Here is a 15940-nt window from a genome sequence, read left to right as displayed (position 1 = left end):
ATAATCAAATAGTACCTACTTATGGTTCGATTAAATCAGATTGCAATTTTCAAGTAATTTAAGACCTCTTAAAGTCTTTCTTTAACCTCAGTATTTCAATAGAAAAATAGGCTGCCCTATTTCCAATCTCACAAATGGGTTTAATTTTTTTCACCAACTGTTTTGAAGTATCCTTTAGACTGTGTCCTTTAGATCTCATTGTTTTGCATTTTAGGCTACTTGAGGATATCTGCCATTCTTTTCCCTCCTAATTGTTCCTCCCACTTTTCTTGAGACGTTTCTACTTCCTATACTTTAAAACACGCCCCCATACATACTCCACCCACACAGATATATACACACTGAAACTTTAAATACAATCTCCAAGTGCTTAAATACATATGAATACATTTGTATGTGTGTATAATACATACAGACACCTACATAAATAAGTGGAGACTGTACTTCTTGTAAAGGTCTCTAACAGCTGCTCACATACAGTAGGACAAATAATTTCAGAATGATGTAGTAATTAAAGCACATGGACTCTGGAACCAGACTGCCTGAGTTCATGTGCCTGCTCTGCTACTAGCTGCCGAGTTACTTAAACTCTCTATGCCTCAGTTTTCTCATATCTAACATGAGGGTGATTATAATAACCTAACAGTAATTATGAGGATTAAATGAGTTAATACAGATAAAATGCTCAGAACAGTGCCTGGCACTGATAAATGTTAGCTAGCTTCTTTCTCTTTCAAGGGACAAAATGGTTCTAAACAATTGCTTTGGTTCTTTTTCTGGAAGTGATGTGCCCATGGTCTTTGAGATAGAACATCTCTCTTCTGCCTGCTAAACTTTCCTTAGGTATCTAATTCGCCCCTTTCTTAGAGACTAATTGCTGACTCCAGAAAGCAAAGTGGGAACAAGAGAGGGACTCAAGTAGTTCCCCCAACTAAACTTCAAACCTCAAGTGAGTTTGTATGGTAATCTAGCACAATATCCTATTCTAATTAGGAATTAACACAACCAATGCTTTTTCTAATAAGGCATGTTGCTTAACTAATAGTTTTGCAAGCATATTTTGGGAAAAGTGAAGAAAATCACAAGAATCACATATGAGTCATCCATCTCCTTCCCTTGCATGTACTTAGTCATCAATGTCTGTCAATTTTTTCTTGTACCAACATCTCTCTCTGTCATTCCAATCATAGTAATGTACTCTGCTGAACCCTGTGAGGCAATCAGTCATGGTCCTGGACAGGAAGTGTTCACAACACAATTTTCTTTTTCAAATTTTTTTCTTTATTAATTTTAGAGAGAGAGGAAGGGAGAGGGAGAGAGAGATAGAAACATCAGTGAGAGAGAAAATCGATTGGCTGCCTCCGCGTGCCCCCCACTGAGGATTTGGCCCACAACCTGGGCATGTGCCCTGACCAGGAATCCAACCGGCAGCCTCTTGATGCATGGATCAATGCTCCACAACTGAGCCACACTGGCCAGGCCACAACACAACTTTCTAGTGGATCCCTCCTCTCTACAAGCTGTGAGACACCTAGACTCCTACATAGCTTCTCACTCCAGCAATCCCCCTCACCCAGTTAAGTCTCTTTGCTGGCTTCTCCTCCAGTGTAATTCTCCTACTCTGCCCCCCACTCAGGGCCTTCAAGGGCAAATGAAGCTCTTCTGCTTGGACTGACTTTGCCAATGCACTCTCACCCTCTCACCCTCTCACACCAGGGCCTTTGCTCCTGTTATTCCCCACGCCCCTCTCCCCCCACACAGAAAGGAAATAACTTCACCTATTCAAATTCCACCCATCCTGAAGGTCTAGTTCAAGTTTTACCTCTTCCATGAAACTACCAGCCCTCAGAGTTTCCCCTCTTCTGAGTGTCTACAATACCTACTATTGTTTGGATGACACAGCCTGGTCATTATAAAGTGAGTCTCCGAACTATGATCATTCACTTCATAACAAGTGGCCTGTACATAGTTTTATGGGTCCTAACCAGTCCTGCCGTTCTACTCTGGGAGGCACTCTACTCCTCTCCTAGGCCAAGGACTCCCCTCACTTCTAAACAGAGAGGCACCAATACAGTGGTTAAGGCCTCTGAAATCAGGCTGCTGTGTTGGAAGCCTGGCTCTTCTGCTCTACCAGCTGAGACTTCAAAAAGGCTCTTAGCCTCAATGTGCCTCGGCTTCCTCATATACAAAAAGGGACTAATAACAGCACCTACAGGATAGGTTTTGTGTAAACATTAAATGAAATAGTACACATAAAACTTAAAACACTGCCTGACATAGAGTAAATACTATATAAATACTAGTTGGTGTTATTAATTCATGCTACAATGTGGGCTACCATTCTAAACAGACTAGACTAAGCTGGTAACCTAATCATTTTCTAAACTCGCAAGATTAGAGCTAGAAGAGCCCTTAGAATTTACAAAGTTCACAGAAAACTGCTGCATAAGGGGAAATGACTAGCCCAGGGTCCAACAGCTGGGAAATGTCTGGCCACTAAAACTCAAGTCCCCTGACTGTTTTGTTTTTTTCCTTTCTTTATCATACCTCAATGCAATTCCATCAAGATTTCTAATGGGAAAAGAGTTTCTGTATTCTAAGTAATCAAGTTGCCAATGAACTCTTGTGACAAAACTGATTAAGTTGGGGGTTGCCAGTATTGTCTAGAAGGCCAGCTGTTGTTTCAGGTGTGTGGGGGAGGATGTGTATAGGAGGGAGGGTGCCAGAGTAGCACTGTGAAAATCAGACTGATGAGATCCATGACCTTAAGTCCCTTCCCGTCGCTGGACAGCAGTTTCCCCAAATAATTATGGGAACAAGAGGCACCTTGGGGCCAAGGATGATGGTGTACACACTGAGGTTGAAAGGGAGCAGAGCCTGGCTGAGTAATAAGCAGAGAGTTGAATAATTACTGATTGACAATTTTCAAACCTCTCTCAGGTTTCTACTGAAATGCCACTTTATCTTCTTTACAATGGCAAACACCTTCCCAGCTTTTGTTTTACTATATAGTACTTATCACCATCTGACATATCTTATATGCTCCCTCCTCCCAACTCTGCCAATAGCAGATAAGCTCTATGGGGCACTCACCCTGCATCCTCAGCCAGGGGACCACCAACTGGTACAGAGCAGACTCTGCATATGTTTTGTTGAATCTACAGAGGACGTCAAGGTTTCCTACTCAGCATTTTAACTTGGGTTGAAAAGCATAATACGCAGGTGAAAATGCAATAAGCAAATTGTGAGTGTTCGTGTCAATGTGATAATAAAACCTATCAAATTTGGAGCTACTGTCATTGCCCAAAATGTCCAGAAGGCCACTAGTGCCAGGAGCTGAGGAAGTCACTGGCCCCCAACTTTTCACAGTGATTCTCACGGGTTCAATAAAAGTTGCAGCGCAGGGTGAGGGGTGTATGCGAACTCTCTATACTTTTTTTGCAACTTTTCAGCAAATCAAACATTATTCCAAAATATAAAGGTTATTGAAGAAAAAACAAAAAGCATCCACCTGGGTGCTGCTCCAGGATTCCCAATGGATTTCTTGGACGCCAGAAGAGGCCTTGACAGGCACACCCTTTTTCTAGGAGAGCTAGGACCTTCAAAGGTCCCTTCACTCCCACCCCTTCACTCAGGGGTGGGGAACTCTAGCCCGTGGGCCGCATAAGGCCCACGAAATCAACACCAGCTAAGATCACACGCCTCACCAAATTAGCCTGACGAGATACAGCAGGCTGTTTTTAGGTTGATAATTTTGTATGGTCTGCCAGTGATGTTATAAATGTCCGAATGGCCCTTGGCAGGAACTGGACCAGCTCCCCCAGTCGCGGTTCCCACTGGCTCCAGGCCCCTCATCCCCTCCTGGACTCCTAGGCGACATTCCTGGTCCTGACCCGCCGCCCCCTGACGCCGCAGGCATGTTTCAGTCCAGGCCGGCGCCGGGCTCCTTAGCTCTTCAGCTCTTCCCTACCACGCAAGGGAAGTGCGGCGGAGAGTCTTCGTCCTACCGCTCTGCTGTCGCCACCCTGGATCCGGAAAGCCCCGCAGCCCCTGGGTCCCCCAACTCGAAGCGGGCGCCGGAGGCCGCCGTCGCTGATCACTGGGCGTCGATGAAGAGACCCTGGCGCCCACCTCAGTCGCGGCCCTAGGCCTCGGGGCGCCCTCGCCTGCCTTTCGGCCGAGCCCCCCTCCGCCCCTCGGCCGGGGTCCGCACTCACCCCTGGGCGCCGCGTCCACACCGGCGCAGAGAAGCAGCGCCCACAGCCCGCAGAGCCGTACCGGCAGCTCCATGCAGCCCCTCGCGTCGGAGCCCCTCGCCCGGCGAGCGGCTGCGGCAGTTTCGCCAGTCTCCGCCTCCTTCGCTCCCGCTCCCACTTCCCGACTCCGCCGCCCTGGAGGCTGGGGCCGGCGTAGACGGGAAGGGCCGCCCCGCCCACCGGCCGCAGGTAACCCTAGCCGGCCGCCGCGGGTGGGGGCGGGACGCAGTGGCTCCCTGGCTCAGCCGCGCGACACCTGGCCCCTCCGAGCTCGGACCCTCCCGGGTCCATTCACCGGCCAAACAAAACTTCTGGACCAAGTCGTGGCCCAGCCCTAGCGCCTGCTGGTCCCCGCTCCCCGCTCCCCGCGCCCAGGCCCGCGTCGCAGCTGCTTGCCAACTTGCGGGGCCTCGGGAGTGCTAAGGACTGTGCCCTGCTGGGCACCAGGGCAGGGCCATCTACGGGAAAGAGCTTTGGCCTGGGAGTCTAGAGACGTGGCTTCTAATCGTTGGCCTCTGAGCCACTGTTTCCTAAACTGTGAGTCCAGGGTTAGTAATCCCAGCCCGACCTCATAGGGTGGACTTGGAAGACCACAGATTGGACTGGGCGGGAGTGGCTTTGTGAAAAGGACTAAAGGTATATTTGAATTATATTTGAACAATACATAATGTTGAGGGGGGGCAAGCACAGCTCTAAATATGGGGATCAGTGCCATACTGTGTACTTGGATTTTTTAAGAAGCACACAACTAACTTTCTATGTGTTTCTTTTTCATGGGTATGTATTTAGAAGCTGTAAAGTGAGTCAGAAGGATACACATTAAATAGGGAAAGTGGGGCTGAGGGTCATTGAGCCTGGGGATGGAGGAAACCAGGAACTCTTTGTTTGCTATTGCTGCTGTAACGAATTACCACGAATTTGCTGACTTAAAACAACAGTGTTATATTACAGTTCTGGAGGTTAGAAGTCTCACTGGGCTAAAATCAAGGCATGGACAGAGCTGCCTTCCTTCTGGAGGTTCTAAGGGAGAATCCATTTTCTTGCCTTTTCCAGCTTCTACAGACGGCCCTCATTTCTTGGCTTGTTGCTATGCCACTCAGACCTCTGCTTTCCTTGTCACATCTCCTCCTCTCTGACTGTCCCTTTTTCATTTCTAAAACCCTTTTGATTAGATTGGACCTACCAGATAATCCACGATAATCTCATCTCAAAACCCTTGATTTAATCACATCTGCAAAGTCCCTTTTGCTAGGTAAGGTAACATAGTCACAGTTGTCTGGGATTAGGACATGGACCTGTTACCACCTCCCCAAAGGGTCATGTCTGAATAGACAAGACCCACTAACTGAGGTGTATTTTGGTTGAATTGTACCTGAATCTGTTGCAAAAATATAGCAATAAAAATTCTGATAATACACCTAGTCCCGACCCTCCCCAAAGGGCATGGGAATGTTTAACCTATCGAAATTCAATGAATATTTATTGTCCTTTCAGGAACTGTGGTAGACAGTCATTAAAAATAGGCCCTGCCAACAAAAAGCTACATCCAGTGCAAAGGGCTATTGTAAAGGCAAGAACAAGGAACTGTGGGACACAAAGAAGGGGCACCTTATGGGAGGGAAGGGACAAGGGAGGTTTCCAGGAGGCAGGCTTGCGTGTGCTAAATTTTGAGATATTGAGTCCTGCAGTTCAAGGGTCATAATAAATCCTTGCCTGCAGATATTATTGAACAAAATAATGTTTATGAGAACACTTTGTAAACTTTAAAGGCCTCTTAGAACTGCGAGGTTACTTCTCAGTTATTATTTCTTATAATGTAATTTCTAAATTCCCCTGCAAATAGGCTAGCCATTTTCTAACCTAAGACCTCCCCTCCCCATCACCACACACATGCACACTTGTTGACATTTGCCATAAACATTATACAATAACTTTATAATAATCTCTACAAAAATGATTATGTCATGTGCCTTTAAGAAGTCTTCAGTGAGAACAGGAGCCCCTCCCTGGGAACTGGCAGAGTGCCATTGGGTACATTGTCTGCATAGACTAAGCGAGTACTTAATGAAAGAACAGTAATGGCAGGAAATGATTAGGAAAATAAGGGTCCAGGACTTGCCATTAGCCTCCAGAAAAGACCCTGAAAATTTGAACACTGTGAGCAAAAAGACAAAGGGTGGTGGCGTGGCCATAATAGTTCTGGCCTGCTGTCTGTGAGTAAGACTGTTTCAGTCAGTTCCACTTCCTCTGGATCCTAAACAAAATTTTTTAAAAATTGTAAGGCGGTGGCAAGGTTAGGAATGCTGTTTCTTCAATATCAAACATTATTTGTAATTTTTATGTACTTTTACTCAATGAGCATATTGGATGAAATTAGGCCACTGTCCTGGACTGAGGAGGATGAAAATAAATTGAAGGCTTTCCAGGAAATGCAATAAACACAGAGCTCTCATTTTGTCTTTGTGTAATCAAAGTCATGACGAATCAACATCAAGTTTAGCTGCTTTAACCCTTAATTTATTGATCCCTGAAGATTTGGGTGTGAGACTACCATTTGCCTTTATTTGCGCTTAAGCCTGAGGTGGCTGGAGTTCTATGCTGACCTAAGTACCTCAGCCCCCCTAGTTGGCGGTTGTTGTTTTTTATCTTTCCCCTTCTCATTAAGGCTTTCTCCTTTTCTGTGATTGAAGTTAGAAAGGGCACAAACAAGAAAATATCTGAGAGGAAATAAGAATATCCCTCTTTCCAAAGTCAAGTCTTCTTCCAACCAGTTAGAGACAGCATCCTGAGTTCATAGCTGAGAATTATGGCTCCTTAGGCAAAAATCTCACAAAGGGTCTTCTACCTTTTATTAAGCAAAAACTGAACAGATCATCGCCACTGCAAAACAAAAAGGGAAGTAGCAAATAGGGAATTTCCCTCCTCTGACACTAGAGCAATGGTTCCCAATGGGGGAGATTTTGCCTCCCCAGGGAACATTGGGCAATGTCTGGAGATATTTTTGGTGGTCACGACTTGGGGTTGTGGGTATACTACTTGGCATCTACTGAGTAGAGGCCAGGGATGCTGCTAAACATCCTACTATGCACAAGCCCATCCCCACAACAAAGACTTATCTAGCTCAAAATGCCAATAGTGCCAAATTTGAGAAATCTTGAGCTAATGTCTTCTTTGTTATCTTTTGTACTTCACTCCTAACCACCCATTATCCTCATGCCCACCAAAAATTCTTGAGAGATTAATGCTAAAAGTACTTATCCTTGACACCTCCTTTCCTTGTATCTAGTGTTTGTAGTTTCTCAACCCCATTATCTAGCCATGCAGTCACTACATCATAAAACATCTCTCAGATATTTTCTCCACCCTCCTCACCTCCACTGTTCTACTCAGGTCCTTATCGCCTTTCCCTTATACTATCAATACAGTCTTCAAGCCCCCCCCCCAAGATGGATCTACCCAATGTGAACATCTGATCATTTCACTCCTGGCTTAAGGTTCATAAGTAACCACCCCTCCCCTCAAATGCCACAAAAGGAAGTCACAACTCCTTTGTCTACAGACTTGTTTTTTCGTGGCACATTCCCCTAACTCTTCCCAGCTTCATCTCCAGTCAGGCTCCCCAAGTCACTGGGCTCTCTCATACTCCTAGCCAGCTGGCCATCTTTAGGCTGAATATCCCTTGTAGGCAGTTTTGTTTGGCCTACATCCTGTTTAAATTTATTTTTAAATAAATTTAAAATGAAAAGAAAATCAGGAGGCTTTGCATAACACCCCAGATTTCCAGCTTTTCTTGAGAAATCAGAAATTCTGATAATATTGGACCTGCATTCCAGTGTGCCAAAGTCAGTAGATGCTAAGCAGGGATGACCATTATAGCAACAGGGCACTTGCTCCCTGGCCTGTCTTGGCATTTATTACTTGCCTGGCCCCTGCTTGTCTTCTCTGATATGTTCTCACTAGAAATCTTTTTGCCCAGAAAGCATTTCCATTCCTCAAATGTCATATTTTAAAAAATTCTTTAACCCCAAAATGTAAAAGTCATTACTCCCTCCTATGTGTGCTCAAATTCTCTTGACAAATTCTATACCATAGCAAATAATACAGAGAGTTGTGTGCATGTCTATTTCTGCCACTGGACTCAAGCTCCTGGAAGACAGAGACCCTGTCCAGGGTGACCCCAGGATTTTCACACAAGAGGGGCTTAGAGACAGTAATCTGATTGGAAGGGACAACACCAGGGAGTTTGTCTTGAAGTCAGGTGTATAGAGCAAGTACATCGCTCTTCCTTAGATCCTAAGTTTATCTGGGGCAACTTGAGGGAAGATACCATCTGGCACCACAGGGAAGATAGAGATGAATGTAACATGGTCATTGACATACCATGCCCTCCATGTACAGGTTTAATTGACTTGAAGGTTCTTGTTCTTCAGCAAGTGGTTTTCTTCTACAGGTACAGAGGGGCTCACTCAAGGGAGTACTGTTTGCACAGGAGGCTGTGACAGGACCCTTTGGGTTTAGCCTGAAGCAGAGTAGCATGGTGCTGGGGTGTCTGAGTCAGTCTGCTGAGGCCCATCCACCTCTAGATCTCTAAAGTTTATAGCAGTTATTAAATTGGCTCTTGGATTGCATCGGCCTGCGGTCCGGAGAGACCCGGGTTCGGTTCCCGCTAAGGGCACGTACCTTGGTTGCAGTTTGTTCCCGGCCCTGGTTGGGTTGTGCAGGTGGCAGCCACTAGATGTGTCCCTTTCACATCGATGTTTCTCTCTCTCTTCCTCTCTCTCTCCCTCCCACTCTATCTGAACAAAAAATGAAAAAATGTCCTCGGGTGAGGATAAAAAAAAAAAAAATTGGCTCTTGGATTCAACAAGACACTCCTCTGCTCAGAACTCTCCAGTGGCCCCCAAGGCCTACCCCATTCTACATCCCTTACCTCCTCTTCTTCTGTTCTCCTCCAGCCATGTTGACCTCCTGGCCATTCCTCACACAAACCAAGTACACTCCTGCTTCAGGGCCTTTGCCCTGCCTATTTCCTCTACCTCAAAGAGAGCCACAGGTCTCACTCCCTCCCCTCAATCAAACCTCATATTTGATTGAGGCCACCCTGGGCACCACATCCACACTCACCTCTATCCCCCTTCCTGCGTGATTCAGTCTCTTCACACTTGAATATAAGCTTCATGAGGGCAGGGAACTTCTTCTGATTTGTTTCCAGCTATATCCCTAGCACTCAGAAATGTCCTTGATGCATAGTACATATTCAATAAATATTTTAATGAATGAGGAAATTACACTTTGTCAGGTGTTGTGAGGGATAACAACCAACCAACAAACATAAGGCAGCATTTCTTGTTGTTACCCTTGGGAAACTTCCAGTCTAAGTTGTGGGAAAGGCAAAATGGACCAGTGTGGTTGGAATTGCATTTAAAGGCTTCTTGGAGTAGATTGGAGTTGAACTAGAACTTGAAGTATGACCAGCATTGAGAGAAGAGAGGAGAGGGGAGGGAAGGGGAGGAGAAGGGAGGGAAGGGGAGGGGAAGGGAAGTAGAGGAGAGGGAGAGAGAGAGAGAGACTGGGGGAGAGAGAGAGCGAAACAGTCAGTTTATGGCTGGATCTCAAGCAATAAGGAGCCATATAGCAGACTTTTCTAAGCAAGGTGGTGACATAATAAAAGTGGTGTTTGGAGAGCTGGTTTCTAAGACGAATTACCAGACTTCTTTAATGCTTGCTGAGCAGCAAGAAGGCTGGGGAAAGACCCTTTGAGGTGTTAACATTCAGGGACCTAGTCAGCCTCTATAGCAAACTGCTACCACCATCAGACCCATGGGCTGTGAGGCTGATTCTTCCCTGGGCCCAATGACTTGGGGTGCTGCTCCAAGAAAGAGTGTACCCCTAGGGCCTGGCACCCCTATTCTTTCTTGTTCTATTTGAAAGCATTCAATATCCATTCCAGTGGCTCTGTGGCCTCACTCCCTTCAGGCTGAAAATGTTCCTCTCAAGTTGGCCCTATTCTGCTTTCCCACACTTCGGTCTCTGAAAGAGGATACACTCCTGTGCATCATATCAGCCTCCTTTGGCTTCTAGTTGGGGTGCTGTCATTGCTACCACTACCCCCAACATCTCAGCCAGGATCCCCTGACACCTTTTTGTGGCACCTTCTCCACCACAGATAAACAACCCTAGTTAGTCCCTGTCCCCTTCCCCAGCTCACCCAGGACAGGTCCAATCTTTGCATACTGTCACAGGCAGCCTTTAACAGCTCCATTGGTGCCTCAGCACTCAGCTCCCTAGCAGCATTAGTGTCTTTTTCTCTCTCTCTCTCTCCCTTTCTTCTCAGCCTCAGGAATTCTCATTTTAAAATGTTTGTTTTTTTATTGATTTAGAGAGAGAGGGAGGGAGAGAGAGATATAAATATCGATGTGAGGGAGAAACCTCTATCAGCTGCTTCCTGCATGCCCCCTACTGGGCATCGAGCCCACAACCAGGGCATGCGCCCTGACCAGGAATCGAACTGGGACCTCTCAGTCCGTGGCAATCCACTGAGCCACACTGGTGGGGCAGGGCTCCTCATTTTAAAGATTCAAACATTGCCCTGGCCAGTTTGGCTCAACAGTTAGAGCGTTGGCCTGCAAATCAAAGAGTCACAGGTTCGATTCCAGCCAAGGGCATGTATCTCCCTTATGGTTCAGTCCCTGGCCCTGTCAGGGTCATGCTGGAGGCAATGTGTCTTTCTTACATAGATCTTTCTTTCTTTCTCTCTCTCTCTCTCTCTCTTCCTCCCTCCCTCCCTCCCTCCCTCCCTCCCTCCCTCCCTCCTCCTTCCCTCCTTTCCTCCCACTGTGACTGAAGATAAATGGAAAAATATCCTTGGGTGAGGATTTAAAAAATAAATAAATAAAATAAAGATTCAAACATCATTTGCATGTTAGTCACCTGCACCTCCTTGCCCTGAAAAGTCTCCATTGTTTGTTGTGGACATGTAGGGTAATTTATATTTACATAATATTTATATTTGAACATAAAAACCTCCAGTCCTTCTTGTCTCTTTGTTGTCCCCTCAATCCACAAAGCCTCTCTGAAGAAGGGGCTCTTTGCACAGTTGTGACTTCGTACCAGGAATCAATGCTCTAATTTGCACATCCCCAGAGGACACTTTGCCTATCTGCTTGTTGGACAGTTCCCTATGCAAGCAAGGAATTGAGGCCTCACTTTACACTTGGAAAGCACTGATCGTTGGGATGGGGGAGTAGCAAAATCCACCCCAATTTAGTCTACAAATTACTCCATCTCTCCCACAACACTTCACCTGAATTGCCCCTTCTGGTTGTGTGCTACTTAGAGCAAGTGGACTATAGTCCAACCTCATTGGTGGATTGTGTTGGTCAAATCAGTGTCCTTGCTGGTATTTTTTGGGGGTCTGTTGGACCTATCACTAAGAGAGGTGTTAAAATCTCTCACTATGATACTATGATGAAGGATTGGTCAAGTTCTTATAATTCTGTTGACTTTTGCTAGATCGATAGATATATGATAGATGATGATAGATAGATAGATAGATAGATAGATAGATAGATAGATAGATAGATATCTGATGAGGCTATTTCATCAGATGTGTGCAAATCTAGAATTCTTATAGCTTCATAGTGAATCAAGTCATGTATCATTATGAAGCAACTTTCATTAATCTAGTAATACTTTTGGCCTTAAAGTCTATTTTAAAGAAATTTTATTATAAGTTAATAAGCTTTCTTGTCATTAGTATGTGTCTGATATGTTTTCCCACATCTTTACTTTCCCATGTCTACCATTCTGTTTTAGATATGTTCTTGGAAACAATATATAGTGCATATTTGTTTATTCTATCTGATAGGCAGTCATTGTCTTTTAACTGTAGAGTTTAGTTCTAATATATTTATACTTATTTCTACTATCTGATTTTGTGAAATGTGTCTTATTTTTCTTTCTTTTTATCCTCTCCCCTCTTGATTTCTTTTAAATGTTGTTGGGGAAGAAGGGGCTTATTTATTTTTTCATTACAAGAGCATTTTTATCTTTTATAAAATAGGCATCATAGTAGTGTCTACCACAGTGTTTTTTGTAAGGATTAAATGAGCTGAAGAAATTCTGCCTAGCACATAGTAAGCACCAATAAATGAGAACTACTTTTAGAGGTTCTAGTGCTCTTTCATCTTTAGGGTTCCCTCATCTCTTGCAGTTCCGCTTCAGTTGTTCTCCTTTCTGCTGACTTTGTCCCATTTGTTCTCAGTCCTTTTTCTTTCATTTCTCCTTTGCTGCCATTCAATTTCCTGTTTCCTCTTACCCTTTCATCTCCAGGCCAGCCACATATGTAAGCTTCCATGGTGAAGCCTCTTGGCTAAGAGAGTCAGGGTGGAGGGGTTTGATGGCATAGCAGGGACAGGAGGAGAGACAGTGGTGCCTTGTCCACTAATTCCCATTCCACCAGATGGCAAAGGTACTGCCCAATACACAGCCAACTCTGTCTATCACTCTAGGCTGGCCATGGTGAAATTGGATCAGCTGGAATCATCACTTTCTCTGAAATGGGTATAAGGCCAGAGAACTCTCCAGCTAGTATACCATTTACTTCCTTAGCACCTTCACCTGTAGAGTATAGCTGGATGATCACTGTCCACTCTCAAGAAAGAATCTTGCTGTGAAAGAGTGGGAGTCACCCACTAGAAATTTGTATATGTACAAACTAGAGCCTGGAAAGAGGAACCAGTTGTGCTCAAACACACTGTGGTCAGAGGAAGATTTTGTCATCATTGTTGTGACATAGCTACAACTAAATTTAGCAAGCTGTATAGTTGTGTGTGTGTGTGTGTGTGTGTGTGTGTGTGTGTGTGTGATGCTTGGAAAAAGCAACACATTATGTTTCCCAAAAGAAAAACCTCCCCAGACCAAAAAAGCCCTCTTCTAATTTAGTATTTGATTGCCATGGTGATTCCTTACTCCAGTTACTTCAGAGCTTTACTTTTTCTGTGTCTTCTGTAACATGACATTTTTTCAAGAAGGAATGTGGTCACTTGGTGGAGTTTGGGGCATTTTTTGTTGTTGTTGTTGTTCTCTGGGGGTTTCCACACTTGATTATGCTCCATGAAATAAGACAGTCATAGTAAGACAAATACCATATTATTTTACTTATATATGGAATCCAAAGAACAAAACAAACTAACAAAACTGATACAGACTCATAGACACAGAGACTGAACTGGTGTCTTGCCAGATGAGAGGGGTAAGGGGACTAGGCAAAAAAGGTGAAAGGATTGAGAAGTACAGATTGGTAGTTATAAAATAGTCACAGGATGTGAAGTACAGCATAAGAAATATAGTCAATAATATTGTAATTGCTACATACAGTGCCAGTGGGATACTGGAAATATCAGGGGGAACACTTTGTAAAGTATTAGATTGTCTCACCACTATGCTGTACACCTGAAACTAATACAAATTAATATTGAATTTAAACTGCAATTAAAAATTTAAAAAAACAAATAAAAAGAGGTGTTGAACTTCCATATTTTAAATGTACCTCACTAGAAAATGAGAGTCTAATCTTTTCATTTTTATTGAATTTATTGGGGTGACAGTGGTTAACAAAATTATATAGATTTCAGGTGCACAATTATACAATACATCATCTATACACTGTATTGTGTGTGCACCACCCCAATTCAAGTCGCCCTCTGTCACTATTTATCCCTCCTTTATTCTCCTCCACTTCCCCTAACCCCCTTCCCTCTGGCAATCACCATACTATTGTCTGTGTCCATAAGTCTTTTTTTCCCTTTGGCAATTAAGCATATACTTTTATTCTTCACTGTAAATTTTAAATAGATGCTGTTGGTATTTTAAAATTTATTTATTATAAAAGTACAATTTCAACTTACAATGTAGATGAAATGCAATACATTTCTGACTGAATACAATAACAAAGTGCCTCTCCATGATTGAAAATTATTTTTTAAGAAAAGAAAACCAAACTCTATATAATGTATTGGATCTGTCTTCATGAAAGTATTGGATCTGCCTTCATCAAAGAGAATGCAACTACAGCATGGAAACAGGAGCAATTGAATTTCTTGCAATCCATAGAAAGAATATGGAGTAGAAGGTGACATAAACATATGCTATAGACAAGGATGCAGAGTGAAACAATCTAGGAGGGGACACAGTTTTAGGAACAAGTGGGAAAAGGAATGGAGGAGGGAGGGAGGGAGGAAGAGAGGAGAGGAGAGGAGAGGAGAGGAGAGGAGAGGAGAGGAGAGGAGAGGAGAGGAGAGGAGAGGAGAGGAGAGGAGAGGAGAGGAGAGGAGAGGAGAGGAGAGGAGAGGAGAGGAGAGGAGAGGAAGAAGAGAAGAGGAGAGAAGAGAAGAGAAGAGAAGAGAAGAGAAGAGAAGAGAAGAGAAGAGAAGAGAAGAGAAGAGAAGAGAAGAGAAGAGAAGAGAAGAGAAGAGAAGAGAAGAGAAGAGAGAAGGATAAGAAATGGGAGAGAGGGTCTTCCAAATTTAGTAGTCAGATAAATATTTGATTTGAAGTGAGTGTAAGGGGGTTTTACCTCCCCCAGTATTCTCTCAAATTTTCTAAAATCTCAGGACCCCATTAAATTCTAAAAATTATTGAAGACCCAATCCTACTTTCTTCCCCTCTCTCCCACAGGTATTCATTCCAAAAACATGTCTTACTTAACAGCCTACATTATAAACTCTCTCTCAAGGGTTATGTACAGGGGAACCTAACCTGTGAAAAGTGTCTAACACAGTGCCTACCATATTTATACTTAAAGTACTGAAGCAGTCAATTTCCTTAGTTACAGGTAGACTTGACTTTAAACAAACTAAATTTAATAACTTCTAGACATTTGTGGAGATTATAGATTTTGTAAACATATTCTTTAAATTTCTTAAGGTGTTTAGGAGATAATAGGATTTATTTTAAAAAAGATATAATCTCCTGTCCAGTGTGGCTCAGTGGTGAGCGTCAACCCATGCACCAAGAGTTTGATTCCTGGTCATGGCACATGCCCAGGTTGTGGACCCAATCCCCAAAGGGGGGCATGCAGGAGGCGGCCAATATATGTTCTCGCTCATCAATGTTCATATCTCTCTCTCCCTCTCTCTTCCTCTCTCTCTAAAGCAATGGTTCTCAACCTTCCTAATGCCGTGACCCTTTAATACAGTTCCTCATGTTGTGGTGATCCCCTACCATAAAATTATTTTCATTGCTACTTCATAACTGTAATATTGCTACTGTTATAAATTGTCATCGGAAGTATGTGTTTTCCGATGGTTTTAGGCAACCACTGTGAAAGGGTTGTTTGACCCCCCAAAGGGGTTGCGACCCACAGATTGAGAACCTCTGCTCTAAAGAATCAATACAGATTGTTTTGAGGTAACACCATATTGTTTTCCATATTGGCTGCAGGAGTCTGCATTCCCACCAGCAGTGTACTAGAGTCCCCTTTTCTCCACACCCTCGCCAACACTTGTTGTTTGATGATTTGTTGATGGCGGCCATTCTGACAGGGGTGAGGTGATACCTCATTGTTGTTTTAATTTGCATCTCTCTGATGATTAGTGATGTTGAGCATTTCTTCATATGTCTCTTGGCCATTTGTATGTCCTGTTTGGAGAGGTGTCTATTTGGTTCCTCTGCCCATTTTTTAA

General features: G+C 43.9%; 1 protein-coding gene across 1 annotated transcript in view; it reads right to left on the bottom strand.

Annotated features, from left to right (window-relative positions):
• IL13RA1 (interleukin 13 receptor subunit alpha 1) overlaps positions 1 to 4345 on the bottom strand; it is an 85174-nt gene extending 80829 nt beyond the window's left edge. The window contains exon 1 of the mRNA XM_036270432.1: positions 4218 to 4345. Within this exon, the coding sequence (XP_036126325.1) occupies positions 4218 to 4290 (73 nt within the window). The 5' untranslated portion in view covers positions 4291 to 4345. The remainder of the gene's footprint in view (positions 1 to 4217) is intronic.
• Between the last annotated feature and the right edge of the window lie 11595 nt (positions 4346 to 15940).

Source organism: Molossus molossus, unplaced genomic scaffold, assembly GCF_014108415.1.
Source record: "Molossus molossus isolate mMolMol1 unplaced genomic scaffold, mMolMol1.p scaffold_m16_p_2, whole genome shotgun sequence".
NCBI lineage: Eukaryota > Metazoa > Chordata > Mammalia > Chiroptera > Molossidae > Molossus > Molossus molossus.
Note: the sequence above shows the minus strand (reverse complement) of the source record. Positions and strands in the feature narration are given on the sequence as shown.